Source organism: Grus americana, chromosome 4, assembly GCF_028858705.1.
Source record: "Grus americana isolate bGruAme1 chromosome 4, bGruAme1.mat, whole genome shotgun sequence".
In the NCBI taxonomy this organism is placed as follows: Eukaryota; Metazoa; Chordata; class Aves; order Gruiformes; family Gruidae; genus Grus; species Grus americana.
In genome coordinates this window covers 9,034,762-9,049,882 of record NC_072855.1, presented here as the reverse complement: position 1 = coordinate 9,049,882, position 15,121 = coordinate 9,034,762, and the positions used below count along the sequence as shown (strand labels likewise).

General features: G+C 44.9%; 1 protein-coding gene across 6 annotated transcripts in view; it reads right to left on the bottom strand.

The window, feature by feature from the left end:
* Positions 1 to 15,121, bottom strand: part of FGFR3 (fibroblast growth factor receptor 3) — a 55,249-nt gene that overhangs the window by 25,430 nt on the left and 14,698 nt on the right. For all 6 annotated transcript variants that reach the window (XM_054824491.1, XM_054824492.1, XM_054824493.1 and 3 more), the window contains exons 3-4: positions 7,625 to 7,888; positions 3,217 to 3,270 (exon numbers count right to left, since the gene is read on the bottom strand). In XM_054824491.1, coding sequence (XP_054680466.1) covers positions 3,217 to 3,270; positions 7,625 to 7,888 — 318 coding nt within the window. The remainder of the gene's footprint in view (positions 1 to 3,216; positions 3,271 to 7,624; positions 7,889 to 15,121) is intronic.

Sequence of the window (15,121 nt, the reverse complement as noted above, 5' to 3'; positions counted from 1 at the left end):
TATTCTCCATATGGAGCAAAGGCAGGATCCACTCCCCCCTCCTGCAATCAGACACGGCTTCTTCCCCAAATGCCTTCCCTCCCTTCGTGTGCTCTTCCACGCAATACGGAGCTCACCAGGGCCAGGCACCCCTGGATTAACGTGCCAAGCTTCAAACAAGCAGGGCATCGCTCTCAAGTTGAACTGGAACTGGAAGAAAGTGTCTACGCATTGAAAATGGTGCCTTTGTTCTCACTTGCAGGAGCAGCGAACAAAACATCACTGCTTTTGGTTTGCTGTGCCCTCAGAGTCCTTTTATCACCGCTTTTTAAGGGGGTGAAAATGTTGCTAACTCTTCTTTTCAAGCAAACTTTGCAAAGCTCCAGAGAGGTTCAGGAGCAAGGAAGGAGGAAGGATGAAAGACAGGAAAAATTTCTAGACCCGCTCTCTCTAAATTAATTACAAGCAACGATTTTGCATGCGCAGGTGTGAAAAAAAAGGGACCCGCTAACATTATCACCGGCTCTTTCCCATCATCAAACACTAAACCCGACGGTCCGTTTTGTTTGTCAAAGACACCGGCCACCCATCCAACTGGAATGACCAATTAAAAAAAAAAAGAGAGCGATACTTGGAATAATTAATACAGCCGAGCGCTCATTTACCAATTAGGAGCTGCCACAAAATTCTGCGGCAGACAGAATCAACCCTAATTGTGTAATTTCCCCAGCTGACGCCTCCGAGTACACAGCCAGATTTAATTGGAGATTATAGGGGCTCTTTGAAGGTGCTGGGGCTACGCAGCGGGGGCTCCAAACAAACAGATACAGAGGGGTAGGGAGCACTGGGGCAGAAGAGCAGTGTGTGAAAAGGGAGTTTTGTTTTTGTTTCAGGGCCAGGAAAAACAGCTGTAGAGAACAGAGGTATTGGAAAGCCTCTTTTCGCAAAGGCAGATCACAGTTTGTGACAAGGCTGCAACAAACGGGCCGACGATTTGAAGCTGCTGAAGTTCCTCTTTCTTCTTCTCTGCTGCCCATCCCTAAGGGATGCCCTGTTTCTGTACTGCCCTTGGGAGAGGATGCGGGCACTCCACGTAGAGGGCCTGTCTCCGTGTTCTCCAAGGGTTTTTGCACCAAATATTCATTTCTTCTAGGACAGATTTCCTCTCGTTCTCTTGCTTTGGTATTTCCAGCTCTAGTCACCCAACAATTTTTGGGTCAAAACCCCCAAATTAACAATACTGGCTTCAAACTCATGAAGCTATTACAATCAGCTCTCCAAGCTCTTCTCTATAAATATGAGGGTAAGAAACTCTCTTGAACAACACAAGTAAGCCAGAAAACTAACTTATCGTCACCAAGGGCCAGGAGACAAGGTTTTTATTCAGTGACGTGCAATATGGCAACATGCAATTAGCCAGCCCTGGATGGATTACCTCCTCCTAAACATGAGTAACTATCGGTTGTATTTTTCTTTGGCATCAAAGAGTTTATTGCCTTCACTCCTCTAACTACTGACGTGGCTATGTCTGATGGCCAAGCTCGTACACCTCATTAGTGGGGTATCTTTTTGCCACAAGAGATGGAGGACACAGGCCTTTGGGCTGTCCATAGGACATGGCACTGGCTACACCCACGTCTGCCTGCCCGGGATGGTCCTACAGCCCCTGTCCCTCGGTGGGATGTCCCAGCGGTGGCGGCGGTGCCAGGGTTAACAACATGGCTCCCCAGACTCAAGAGAAGATCTGTGAAGGTTAAGCGTAGTGTCTGACATCAAGCGAAGCAACATAAAGCACATCCATGCCACAACACGCCATGGGGTTTCACCGCGCGCTGGCACGCTAAGTTAATCAACCGTTTTTGAAGCAGAAGAGAATCCAACTTTTTATAACGAGGCCTTTAAGCAAAGTCAGTGGTTACCTTTGGGTCTAAAAAAAGACACAGCCTTGAGGTCAAGAAGACCCAGAATACAGGCTATAAATACATGCGGTGAAACATGCGTTTTCCTTTCAGTGAAGAAAAACGTGTCTTTCTGTACCATAAACCAGCTGATGTTTTGTGATACCTGTTGCTAAGAGATGGAGTTTACTACAAACCACATAAAAAAAAGGTACAGAACGATTAACTGTGCTCATCAGAAGCCGCTCTGCAGCAGGAACAAATCCTGACCAAACCTGACCCTCCCTCTACCAGGCTGCAGGAGCCCTTGAGCACCTCCACAAAGGTGCTTGTCACCTCGCAGGATCCGGCCCTTAATTAGAAGCTATCAGAAAACCACTAACTGCTGCCGATGGGTCGCCTGGCACCGTAACTCACCATTACTGTCCACATACTGCACGATGCAGCGGTATGAATTCATTACAGTGGGAGACCTGTTTTAAAGAGTCCTGCATGTCCAACGCTACGAGCAGGAGAAATTTTCCAGTCATGTTGAACTTCTGCCAATGTACATAGCTGATTGGGAGTTCAAATGCAAGACGTTTATTTATTAAAAACACATACACACAGGCAGCTCGCTTTGCAGAAATATAAAGAGCATAATAAAACACAACACCAACGCCTCTGAAGCATGTAATGATCCTGATTAATGCTATTGCACTTAAAGAAACAAGCACTGGGATTGAAAGGGATTCAGTGTAAAAGCACCGAGAGGTTCCGTCCTGGGGCTCCCTTCCCCACGTGAGCGAAAGAAAAAGCCAGTAAAGCCAAAGGGGTTGCTCCCGCTTATGGCATCAGTAAATTTGGCCCCTGGCTAGTGTAAATTTTATGCTCTGCCTCCAGCTACGATGCTGGTAAGGACCAGAATCAAAACAGCTAAAAATAAAGCAGGCTGAGGTTTGCAATGGTGTAAAACGAGTGTAACGTCAGCGCAGTAAAAAAAAAAAAAAAAAAAAAAAAAAAAAAAGATGAGTGGGTTTGGCTGGATTTACATGCAAGGAGAATTTATAACTCTAGTTCACCAAGTCAGATTTGTAGAATCAAGTCTCAAAAAAAAAAAAAACCATGCCACTGCTGCTGTAGGATATTATAGCAGTGATACCACTCCTGCAGCTGTTTCTGAATTTCTAGATAAACACCATCACGGTACCAGGTCCAGGGAGTTTGCCCTCCCCATCCTAAGGTCAGCGATTTCAACACGCATGAAGAGTTGCTGCCCCAACATCCAGGTGAGCCGCTCCGCTTGGGAGCCACATCTCTTTGAAACAAAAGGCCTCTGTATCCCAGAAAAACAAATTACCTGTATCTTCTGACTCATCATCGTCATCTTCATCATCACCCGACGAAGGGGAGTCTAGGAGGAGAAGGAGAAAGAAATGAAGCAGAAAAAGGACGGCACGTGGGGACACCACGTCAGACAAGGCTGTTGGTGCCACGATGGGGTCCGGGGGGGGAGGACATCCAAGTGGTGGGTCACCCTTCCCTGTGGCTCCACCAGCCCGTCCTTCCCATGCTGCTGGGCCGGAGGCAACCAGCCAGGAGCCTTCTGAACTGGGAGACAGGTGTCATGAGTTTGCCAGTGCTCTGCCACCAGAGACTGGGGTCCAATGCAAAATACTTCTCCCTGTGCAAAGTGCTCTTCTCCTTATAAATACAAAGGCAATTCCAAAAGGGGAAGTTTCTTGTTGCAGAACAAACACTCCCCCGCTTTTTCTTCCCTCTAGCATTCACTCTGAAGACTTTTTATTTCACCACATCTCAAAATGACAGGTCAGCATTTCTAATTCACTTTCCCTGCATTTTTCTTTTAACTCAATACACCCCTGCCACGTCTCCCCTTGTTAACTCCTTGCTAAACCACTCAGACCAAAGCTTTTAAAACCTCCCCTTGCAATCAAACCTCTCTCTTGATAGACATTTTGATGGCTACGCTGTGAAACAGTTCCCTTCAGTTATATTCCTCCTACAGAGGCACCTCGAGGCTGTAACTGAATACAGGTTAACAGGTGGGAATTTTCCATCTGTATCTCTCCAAAACATCCTGAATTGTTTCTCTTAATGTGGTTTAACATCTCACCTTCTCCAAGCTGTCCACAATGAAGTCTGAGTCCCTCTTCCCCCTACTAAATGACTACTGTAAAAGTAAATCCTATGATAAAATAGCAGCTTAGTGTTTGATTTAGTATAATTCAGGGTCTGGAAGATTTAGCATCACTGACTTTATACACTCTCCAGGAATTGTAATTTCTTTTTTAAATAAAGGCAGAATACTAACAACCCAGCAGCCTTTATATTCTGAGACAGCAGTAAAAGAACTTGGCCTTAAACTCCAGAAAATAGGAAACTTTATGAGTGTTCAACATGTGGCCAGAAATGTAAAGCACTACTTTAGACCAAGCCAGACAGAACCTCCTTCATTTCAAGATGCACTTGAGTTTTCTGCCATTCTCTGACCAGCTCAGTGGAGGTAAAAAAGGGGGAGTAGGAAAAAAAAAAAAGATAAAAAAAAGTACGGGAAAGGTAACACCAAATACTACTTCTCTCCAGAAGCTGGAGGGACTTTCCAGACATATTCACCATCTACAGGAGCAAGTAACACAGAAATCATCCTTCTGCTTTGGACTACAGTGGCGCATCGTGCTTTGCACCTTCTCCTTGGCAAAGTCTCAAGGAAGACTTCAAGCACGTACCTAACTGCAAATCCACAGTTGAGGTCCTGCTGGCAGCAGAACTAGGGAAATGCCACGGGGCTTGCTGAAAGTGAAGTGGATGTTGAGGTGTTTTGGCTGAACCAGCAGGTTTACTCAAGTCCTGGTGAAGGCAGAAACCGAGCCAAATCCCCACCAGCATCGACAGAGAAATCAGCACATTCTCAGCCCTGCACTCTCAGATTTGGTTACCCATTTATTAACGTGATCATACTTAACTTCTGGTTTCCAATGAACCAATTGTGACCAGAAGAGTAGAATCCATTTTTAAATCAATTCAAAAACATTTCCACAAGATTGAGGGAAGAGTCTTTGACTTTGCTTGCGTTTCTGATGAGAGATGCAGCTTAGGTTTTAAGACCAAATATCTCATGTTCAGAGCTACTGTCCTATCCAGGTTTTTTCAAAAGATGACTAAAAATTTGTAAGCTAGTTGTTAATCATTTACCAAAATAGTAAACCTTTTCAGAAGTTGACGAGTGTTGGCATCAGCAAGAACTGCTAGATGCTATTCCCAAAAGGGCTTTAATTATGAATCAAAAGGGGATAAGTTTTTTAGTCTCCTGTTTTGAAGAGCTTAGTCTTTTGAAAGCTCTTTTCGCTGGACCAGCCTGCAGTCCGTGCTCGTCACAGGGGTGCTGCTCGGCCACTAAATGCAAAGGCTGTTCTGTGCATGAAATGGTTGCAGAAATGGAGCTTCTGCCAACAGGGCTGGAGAGCGGTTTGGGTATGCAGCCTCTATTTACGATCCTCTTCAAGTGCTCAGGTTTTAAGAGGACAGTACGTTTCTTTTTGTAAACTAGCAAAACACTCAAGCCTGTGTCTGTCAAGGGAGGCATTTTAAAGAGATCAAACCCTGCTATTAATCAACCTGGTTTTCAACCCTGAAATGCCAGATCCAGCTTCTCCTTGCTCTACCTTCGGCATCGAGCATCTCACTGTGCACACCGAGAGTCGCTGCTGAAGAGCCAATTTGTTGCCAACTCAAAACTCATGGCCCCACGTAGGAAAATCCTGATATGCTCCTAGAATAATCTCTCAAAATGGGACCTACACATACATCCGGCTATTCTGAATATACCCAGCCTAGTTTTGCTCACTTAAGAATACAGATCGGAGCAATTCCAGTTCGTCAGTACAGATTTAAACCAGTTTAATGCAGAGAACAACTCCAGCCCTGAACATCAGATATCCACATAAATACCCGACCAGGTAACAGAGCTAATCACTGGCATTACATTTAAGAAGTGGGAACACAAACGACAAATCTCCGATAACAATCTCATCTCCGCAGTACCACGCTGAGCAATCAATACTAATTACGAAGAAATATCTGAGCATACGAGAGGCGCCACTATTGCCACATGAAGCTGGGCTTCAAAGTTTAAAACAAGTGCTGCTGACAGCTAAAACGGAGACTCCCACATTACCAGCACTTTGGTGGTAATGACAGTGGGCTAATAGAATCAAAGACTCATAATGCTGTCAGAAAGCAGGTTCAGGTTACTCGCTTGTTCTTAAGCTGTTATTAGCTATTATTAGCAAAGAGGAAAAACACAGGGGCTTAAACTTTTTAAAAGCAGAGGATTATCAGCCCTTCCACTATTAAAAACAATTTCTCAATTTACGAACTTTTGGGGCTGGCAGCTGTTTTATTTAAGCGTGTAACCAGCTGCCCTCTTCTGCCTCCCTGCTGCCCCTTGAACTCAAAAGCATTTTAATGTCACCTAAAAAAACCAAGAGAGTAACATTTCTAACAACCTGCAGTTCCTTGGATAGTTCCAATAATCGTACCTAGTTAAAGAAAGCCTTTCAAGGGCCAAATACTTCTTTAACCATTTAATTGATATGACCTTGAAGCATTCACAGCAATCTCCAGTAACGTTCAATGAAAAGCAGATGTTGGTGAAGGCTTGCTGAAACGAGCTTTTATTCTCACGATGGTTTGATTCTCTCACTTACACAAAATCCTATTTCTGGCACGAGAAAGCCCTTTATGGAGTGGATGTGATTTACAATCACAAACATCTCTGTGTTTGGTTTTCAGACCAAGCCCCCTGCTTTTTGAGGGAACTCAACTTTTGGAAGCAAGGACCTACTGTTTGGGGATGCTTGATAAAACTCCAAGGGCAAAGGAAAGTTTTCAAAACCTTAGATCTACACGGGGTTAATTCTGAAAATTCAGGCTTTTAATCTATGTGATCTGGAGGTTTTCTATCTGCTTACTGTGATGACTATCCATTTACCAATGCAGCACCCTGCAATCACGGAGATGATCTTAGTGTTAGCGGTTAGCTATCTGGGAACAACAGATTTTTCTGGCACTCTCTGTTTAGTGAACCAGGCTTGGACAGCTTGTAGCTGTTCTGTCCCACTGTCCTAATCACAGAAAATATGGCCAATGACAGCATGTACTTTGCTAACACAGCACTTGTTTGCAATATATGAAACCCAGCAAGTACCTTTGATGAAGCATGTATTTGAGATACACACAGTTTACAGATAAGCTACTTCCGAAACAAACCAGCAATTTGTGATAACTGGGATGGAGGGAAGAGATTTATCAGCTACAATAGGGAAACAGTTTTCAGGAACTTCCAGCTTTTACATGCAATTTTGCCACTGATCTGTCACATGAAGTGGGAAAAGTCACTTAACCTCCCTGAGCCACAGTTCACTCACTCACAAAAGACTTCAAAGGCACATGTAGCATTGCATCTATTTGAGTGTTAAGGGGGATTTGGGGTTTAATCTGACTAGCACCATTTCTAAGTCTCTCTCGGTATTAACATCAAGCTTTAACATTTGGTATGGACATGCAAGCATTCTTCGACTGGTTTGTTTTGTCAGTCTAATCACTGTGAGGAGTTACCAGGGAGGCAGAGACCTACCAAATACGGAAGAACACCACAAAGCAACAGCCGTGCTGAATATGTGAAGGGGCAAAAAAAAAAAATTTTTTTTAAAAAATCACCGAGGCAGCTATATTTCTGCACCTACCTGTAACTCTGACCGTAAAGTTCCCCAGGACCTCGTTGGAATGCCGTGGCTTGCAACTGTACAGCCCTGAGTCATCATAGGACACATTGATTATCTTCAAAAGTTTTTGTCCAATGTGAGTTCTGTTGGTAGGTGCAATCCCGATACCATCTTTAAACCAGAAAACAGACACAGAAGAGCCTTGGGTGTTACAGGAAAGTTCAATGGTATCTCCACTTCCAAACACCAACTCTTCCAGAAAGGCGGTCTCGCTCCTCAAGTATTCTGCAAAGGGAGAAAGAAATGGAAATGAATAAGTAAGAGCAGGTGTCAGAGAATGAAAGAGCACTTCAAAAAGAAACTTATCTTATATTTGCCCTACTGATGCTTCCACGTGCCCAGAGCTCCTCCTTGCCAGAGTTGAGCCCCGCCTGCCCCAGGCAGGTGGTAATGCACAAAGACAGCCGGGCACCCTACAGTCAGGTCTCTGGCTGATCTACAAGGATGGCTTCTACCCGTAGGGACCAACACACGGCCACCCCACCAGGTGCACCACAACAAACAGCACAGACCTCTATGCAGGGTCACTGCAACACCCAGCGTCGTGTTGGCAGGGTGATCTGGCAGAAATAAGTACATGTGCCGCAAAGTTCACAGTTCAGTCTCTGGATCTCGATTTCTTTATTCCTGCTAGTCTGTCCACAACCCCTGTGAGACCCAGCAAGGAGGGGATAAAAGGAGCAGAAATAGGGATAAACCCAATTTCTTAAGTGACTCTGGGTGGCCCAAAGGCAACCTCTGTGGGCTGAAGGAAACAAGAGAGAAGGGACAGAAGACACAGGGTGGAATAACTAAAATAAATGAACCCATCACTAGCTCGCCGGAGTTACTCTGTGCAACAAAGAAATGCAGAACCAAAGACCAAAATCCCTATTTCTTCAGTCTATCTACCAGCTGCGGCAGTTTGTTTCACTAGTGAGGACAGTGAACCTTGCCGCTGGCTGAAGAATTTTGTTTTACCGTAGGATAATGACACAAGGAAAGGTTTAAGCTCAGAAGTCTCCCCACGGAGGAACGTGGGGCATGTTGAAAGCGTGGTTCTTGCATCTGATGGTCCTCAGGCTCATTTTAGTGACATATAAACTCACTCTTGACACTGAATGGTTTATTCATCCTTTATACCAGTTTAATGAAGAAGAATTAGCCCTCTACAGCTGCCCTCAACCCAGTGGATCAGCAGCAAGACTGCCATTCTCCTATGCTAACCAACGTTTTCACTTGGCATTGCCCTGTATCTTCTGGCTTACACCTGCTCTGAGACTGTACACTCTGCCAGGAGTAAGAGTCTTCTTGGTTTTGTACAATGTGTATCAGGGGGGATCCTATTCCACAATGAAGACATTTTGGTGCTACGATTATATAATTAACAAGTAAAAAGTAATTCAAAACAGATCAGTCTGAACTTAATCCCATGATCCAAACCCAGATGGCCTGAGTTGATCACCGATAGTAATCAGATATGGATAGAGATCCTAATTTTGCAGCTTAAGTGTATTCATAGATCACAACCTGACTGTGAAACCAATGCAATTTCAGCAGCTCTGAATACCCGAGGATATGGCATTGGCTTGAAGCTGCTCTTTTGCCATTAAGTGAAAGGGTTGGAGCAGGTTATAAGAGAAAAACATATTGTTTTTTTCTTCTTGACATGCACGTTTTTATTCTTGTGGAAATATAAAAATATAAAAATGTTTCAGTCAATAGCCTTGCAGGGTAGAAATGAAGAATCCTGGAGGCCTGAAAATGTGGTATTTCATGGGAGGTATCGTCTCACAGGAGGCAAAGCCCACACTCACTGAGGTTACAAAGAACCTTTCCTGTGATACCCTGGCAGCAATTCCAACTCAAATATTTTAGTTTTGGCCAGAATTTTGTGGTATTGGTACAGTCAAAGGTTTAGGGTGGTTGGTTGTTTTTTTTTTTCTTTTAATAAAAAGATTTTCCCTGAAAGCGCATACTTTTAGTAAAAAGAAGGCAAAGCTCCAGCATCTCCTTCCTATCAGACCAGCACCTGTTGCGACATTTGAGTGTTCGCCCATGGTCTCTTCCCAACTGGGATATATCCTTGGGGAAAATACTGTTGAGAAATATTCTAGTTTAAGTGTTCCTTTCAGGTTTTTTTCTTCCTTCTTGTAGACTGTAAGGATTTTTTCAATGGTACCAACTTTGGCTTCCAATTAAAAAGCCCTCTATACAGCTTTGCACTTGCAGGATTGGGTGCTGATTTTTATTTGTTGACTCTGATGGAAGCTCTTGCTAATTTAATCTACTGGAAAACAAACCCTATGCAGCTGCACAGTTCCGCCATACAAAATACACAGTTTTACCCAAGCTGTTTACCAAATGATCAAGACTTGTATATTTTGGCTTTTATATCATAAACCTACCAAACAGGAACAGGCCCAGACTAAGCAGAAGCCAAACTGTACTTTTTAGCCATTTAAAAGGGAATCACTCTTTTCTGAAAGCCATATCAAACCTGGATTAATGACAAAGTGACAAACTATTTTTATAAAACATAATTAATGAATGCTGAAATGAAGAGGAAATTCACTTTAGACTCAGAGCAGAATGATTGGGGTCTGAAGCTTCTTCTGTGGAAAGAAGCATCATCTCTTGTTTCTGACAACTTTATTTTGGCATCTCTGCCCTCAATCTCCCCAGCTGGTCTCCAGCAGATATCCTGATGACTGTTAAATGCTAACTTCAGTCCCACTGACTTTATTCCTACTGACCCAGAATAATGTATGGAAAGATGGAGTGGCGAATTAAAAGGAAAATGTCACTAATGGTTTTAATCTCACTTCTTTAACCAGTTTTTCAAATTTCAGTTTATATGCCTGTGGCTTAAAAAAATAAACAGGACCCAAATTGGAGACCTCCACAAAGTACTTGAATGTGCACTTAATTGCTTAAGCCCTTTGCTCAACTGCAATCTTGGAGAATGAAATTTTACTATTATTATTCCTCATACAGCTTTCAAATATGATGATAAATGCGACAGTCTCATTTCCTTGCTGAGAACAGCTGAAGTTCAAAGCAGGGAACCAGAGCTCACGTCTCCCACCGGATGCCCAGAGCCCAGAACATCCTTCCCACCTTTCAGCTGCAAGTGCCTCGTGTTTCCAACACCTTCTCAACAAGGACAGCTCCTCCACCACCAAGACATGAAGGAGACGTGAAGCTGTCCTTCCTGAGGCCAAGCATCCAGCCATCAGATTGACTTCTTCAGCTGCGGGGAGGCAGGTTTTCACATTTACTGGCCCTACGAACACACATCTCCCAGATCTCAGTCCTGCATCCTAAGAAAACCATCCTCGCTGCTGGCAAACAGCTATCCCCATGTGTCATTTAAAACTTTCCTGAAGCGTTTCTATTGCAAGTCAGGTTGCAAAGGTCCCCCCCCAGCTCTCCCAAAGGAAACTCCCATGTGGGATCTAATTGACATGAACAGCATCTTTTCAAAATCCAAATACCAGTAGACAGGTATAAATTACTGGGGAGTTAACTCATGTAGGGGTTACGGAAACCCGCTCCGCCACTTGCCAGCAGAGCAGGGATTAATGAGTTTGCAGCTTTAATGGGTTCTTAGAGAGAAGGAGGCAATCTAGGTTGTGGGCTCCCAAGATATGACTAAAATTCAACCATTTATTAGTTTAGCCAAAGCAGTAATGAGTTGAGAATCACCAAGAGACGCTTCTGATGGAGATCAGCACTTGCAGCAGCAGCATCACTGCTGCTCGTAGCAAACATGCCACAGAGAAAGAGGCAATTTTTGAGCTGTTTGGAGGAGCAAGAAGGCAGCAACTAGCCAGGAAGCACCTTCCACAAGGAGCAGCTGGCCCAGCAATGCTAAAATGCTTTTGTATGTATTCACTTATAAGGATAAGATACTTCATCTCCGTAGCTGTTTGGCTCATCCCAGCAATAATTCACTTTCTGTGTGGTTCACAGCTCCAAGCACTTAAGTGTGTCAGTATTTCCATCAGATGTCTGTTCCTCTTAGACTTCAATACTTGTTTCTGGCTGAGCCTGGAAATGTTTTATTTTGGTTTTAACATAGGCAGCTCTCAAGAACTGCAGGAGAATATGCAGGTTTTTTATTTTTTAGGCACGAAAGGATAAGAAGGTGAAGGGTGGCAGAGTATTTCTGGGCTGCTTATGGCCTCCCAAAAACTTCAAGCCAACCTAGAGGCTGGCTGGTGCCCTTCTCGGTGTCAGGGACTATTTCCAGGTGCGGTGGCAGAAAGCACGGTGCCTGTGTGAGGCTTGATGGGGTGTGGGAGCCCTGGGGCCCCACAGCGCCTCGCAGGGTGCTGGGTCCTGGCTCCAGGACAGTCCATCCGGTTATTTCTCTTCACCTGTGTTTTTCCTCCTGGAATAGCTTCCCACAATTCTGCTCTTCCAAACATCAAAGTGTTTGGAAGCCTCCAGAGGGACTGCTCAGGCAGGTACATGCCTCCCCCATCATCATCATCCCGCTCCAGCGAGCATCCCGCAACCAGGACACATCACCACACAACCAAAACCCCACCGGGACTCCCACCACAGATGGCTCAAGACACAGGACCTTCAGTACCACCAGCAAAATATGCCTCACTCCACCCTGAATCCTGGCAATCCAGGAGAGGCTTTTGGGGATTGCTTCACAGCCCAGTGGTGGAATGGACTGAGAGGCTCATTTCTAAGTGGATCACATTTTCCCTCTTTCAAGCTGGACAAGCTGCATTTGGCACGTTAACATACAGAAAGGTAGCAGCACTCCACGCACTCCTCTCTTCGGGTTAATTTGAAAATGTTTCTTGTTCTGTGTATTTTATTGTACCAAATCCACCATGATAGGATATATTACAGGATCACAGAACAGCAACTGTGCCAGAGCTTTCTCCTGTTCAGTTTGGTACCTCGTTCCCAGGGGGACGGTGGTCACAGCCACCAAGTCGGTGGCTAACTGCTGTAGGGATATGGAACCCCCCCCGGCCCCAGCATCGCTGGGATGAATAAGGCCATGATGGCAAAGAGCACAGACTATCTCCAGGCTCAGACCTGGAGCCGTGGCCTCTAAACAAGTGTCCCACCTGTGTTAACAGGGGCCCGCAGTATTATTCACCCCCACGACAGTGTTTTTCCCAATATCTGTGTCACTGCTCATGGCATGGGGCCGCTTCCTCACCTCACCTCGGGACTTCTGCACGAGGAAGAGCAAACCGCGTTGCCCAGAAAGGAAATAAAACACTTTTCTTGCCGAACACTGTTCACTTGGGACTTGCCTTACTTTAAAAAGCAGCCAGGAGGGATGACAAGCAGCCCCAGTGCCACCTCCCCATGAGCATCCTGCGATGGCTTTGTGCGGCCCCCGCAGCAAGGCGAGCTCACCTAAAGTCACCATGTACCCTTGCAGTACCGCGGGGAGCTGATGGGGTACTTTTTACACGTGTATTTTTGGCGGTGCTTTATGCAAGGCAAAGCTTCCGCTCCTTTCTGCAGCAGCCACAATGGTGCCGGTGGCAGAGCATCCCTGCCTGGCCACAGCCATGCCACCCCAAAGGGCACATCACCAGCCTGACATAGCAAAATAGAATATATAAACCCAGAAGTTTTATGTGGTTTACATATATAATACAAAATATTTTTCTATATTTATATATACCTATACATACATATATACATGCATAATATATATAGTGTTTTATTTATATATTATATATAACATTTTATATATAATTTTAAAAGTATTATATAATATATATATCTCTCCTGACTTGTCTCTTCCCCCTCTTTTCTCCCCCTCTAAGGTCAAGACCCCTCTCGGAGCACGTTTCCCAGCATCAGGCTGCAGCCATCCTGGGAAGAAGGGGCTCCAGCAGTCACAGCAGCACGGGATGCCTTGCCAAAGCAACATTATTTCCTGAAGTGGTGGTCAGCCAAGTTATCTCCCCTGCTCAGCGGGGCTCACGCCTCAGCAAAAATTAAAAAATCTGGTTGCTTCTGTAAAAGCCTAAACTGTGATCAAGAAATGTGCCTTTAGGAAACCAGGTCTGAAAAGGGTTTGGCTCCATCATCTGAAGGTGCCGCTTTATCTTCCACCTCCTGCATGTGTTTGCTTGGTGGGGGGGGGTAGTTCTCCTGGAAAAGCTTAAAATAGCTTTCCTAATAATAATGCAAGGTAAACTGTTTATACTGTATTACCACCACAGTGGCCTATGCAATTGTTACCCGACAACATGTCTTCCAAAGATGTTAACAAGTGTGCTGCACTGTATTAACATCCAGTGGGGGTTTTTTTTTAGGTCTGTGTTAGGACGAAAGCAAACTTTTTTCCTACAGAATTAGCAGAACGATAACCAGGTTTAACTCTGTCATATGCAGCTTTCTTCATAGACAAGAGATCATGGAAAGAAAAAAAAAATCTCTCGTGTTTAGCTTGGCTATCCCCGACAGCGACTTTGGAAGAGCTTCCCGAATGGAAAAGCAGATGTTGCAAATCTGCCTTATCTATGGAGCAACTGTTGACTCTGTTGTGCAAATCCTAATTTACATCTGCATGAAAGGTTTCAGAGATTAGATGGCATTCAAGGAGGAATATTAGCTTTTCTCCCTCCCTCCAGCCCTCCTTTGAATGGATTTACTACTGGCAATTAGCTTTCTGTTCCACCGGCCAAGTAGAAAACAGGATTCATCAGGACTCTACAGTATCCTCCTTTTAATGGACTGTTTTCTCAAATCACCCAATTCAGATGCTGAGAGCTAGAAGAAGAAATAAATCGTCACAAAGCTAAAATAGTTACAAAAACACTTTGGCCAGGAGGATTTCCCTGTAGCACTTGGAAAGCCCCGACGAAGGAAAAAAAAACAAGAGAACAAATCAAAGGGGTCTCCTGGCTACACCTAACAAAAATGGGAATGCAAAACCCAAGAGACACAAAGCTTTGGTTGCTGCTGGGAGCCCAGAGCCTGTCCCAAGGACAGCCTTCAGCTGGGGCTTTGCTGGCTTAAAGGAACAGGCAGCGATGGGAGTTTTCCTTAAAATTTGGCCAGACTGTGCAATCACTACCCGTACCTATCTCACAGTTCTGTACTCCCTGGGGTTTGGGGTTTTTTTAACAGAGATAAAAGAATTGTCCCACAAGTCAGGGAACGGTGGAGCAGAGACACAGCAGCGTGGGGATGCCGAGGTCCCCAGGCTGTGCTGGTCTGTGTGTCCTATGAGAGCTCCCAGCTCGTGCTGAAGCACCTCAAGGATGCCCATGCAGATGGTTCCTGCTCTCCCAGGTGCCAAAGCCTTTGTGCTTTCCTCAAGAGGAGGGCAGCAATGAGCTGTATCAGATCTCAGCAGCCCACACCAGTCCCAGCCCAGCACGTGGGCAAGTGAGCGCATCCTTGTAGCTGGTTTGCCCACATGTCACACAGCCCACCTCACCCAACTGCGGAGGCCAAATGTGGTCAACCCAGACTGCT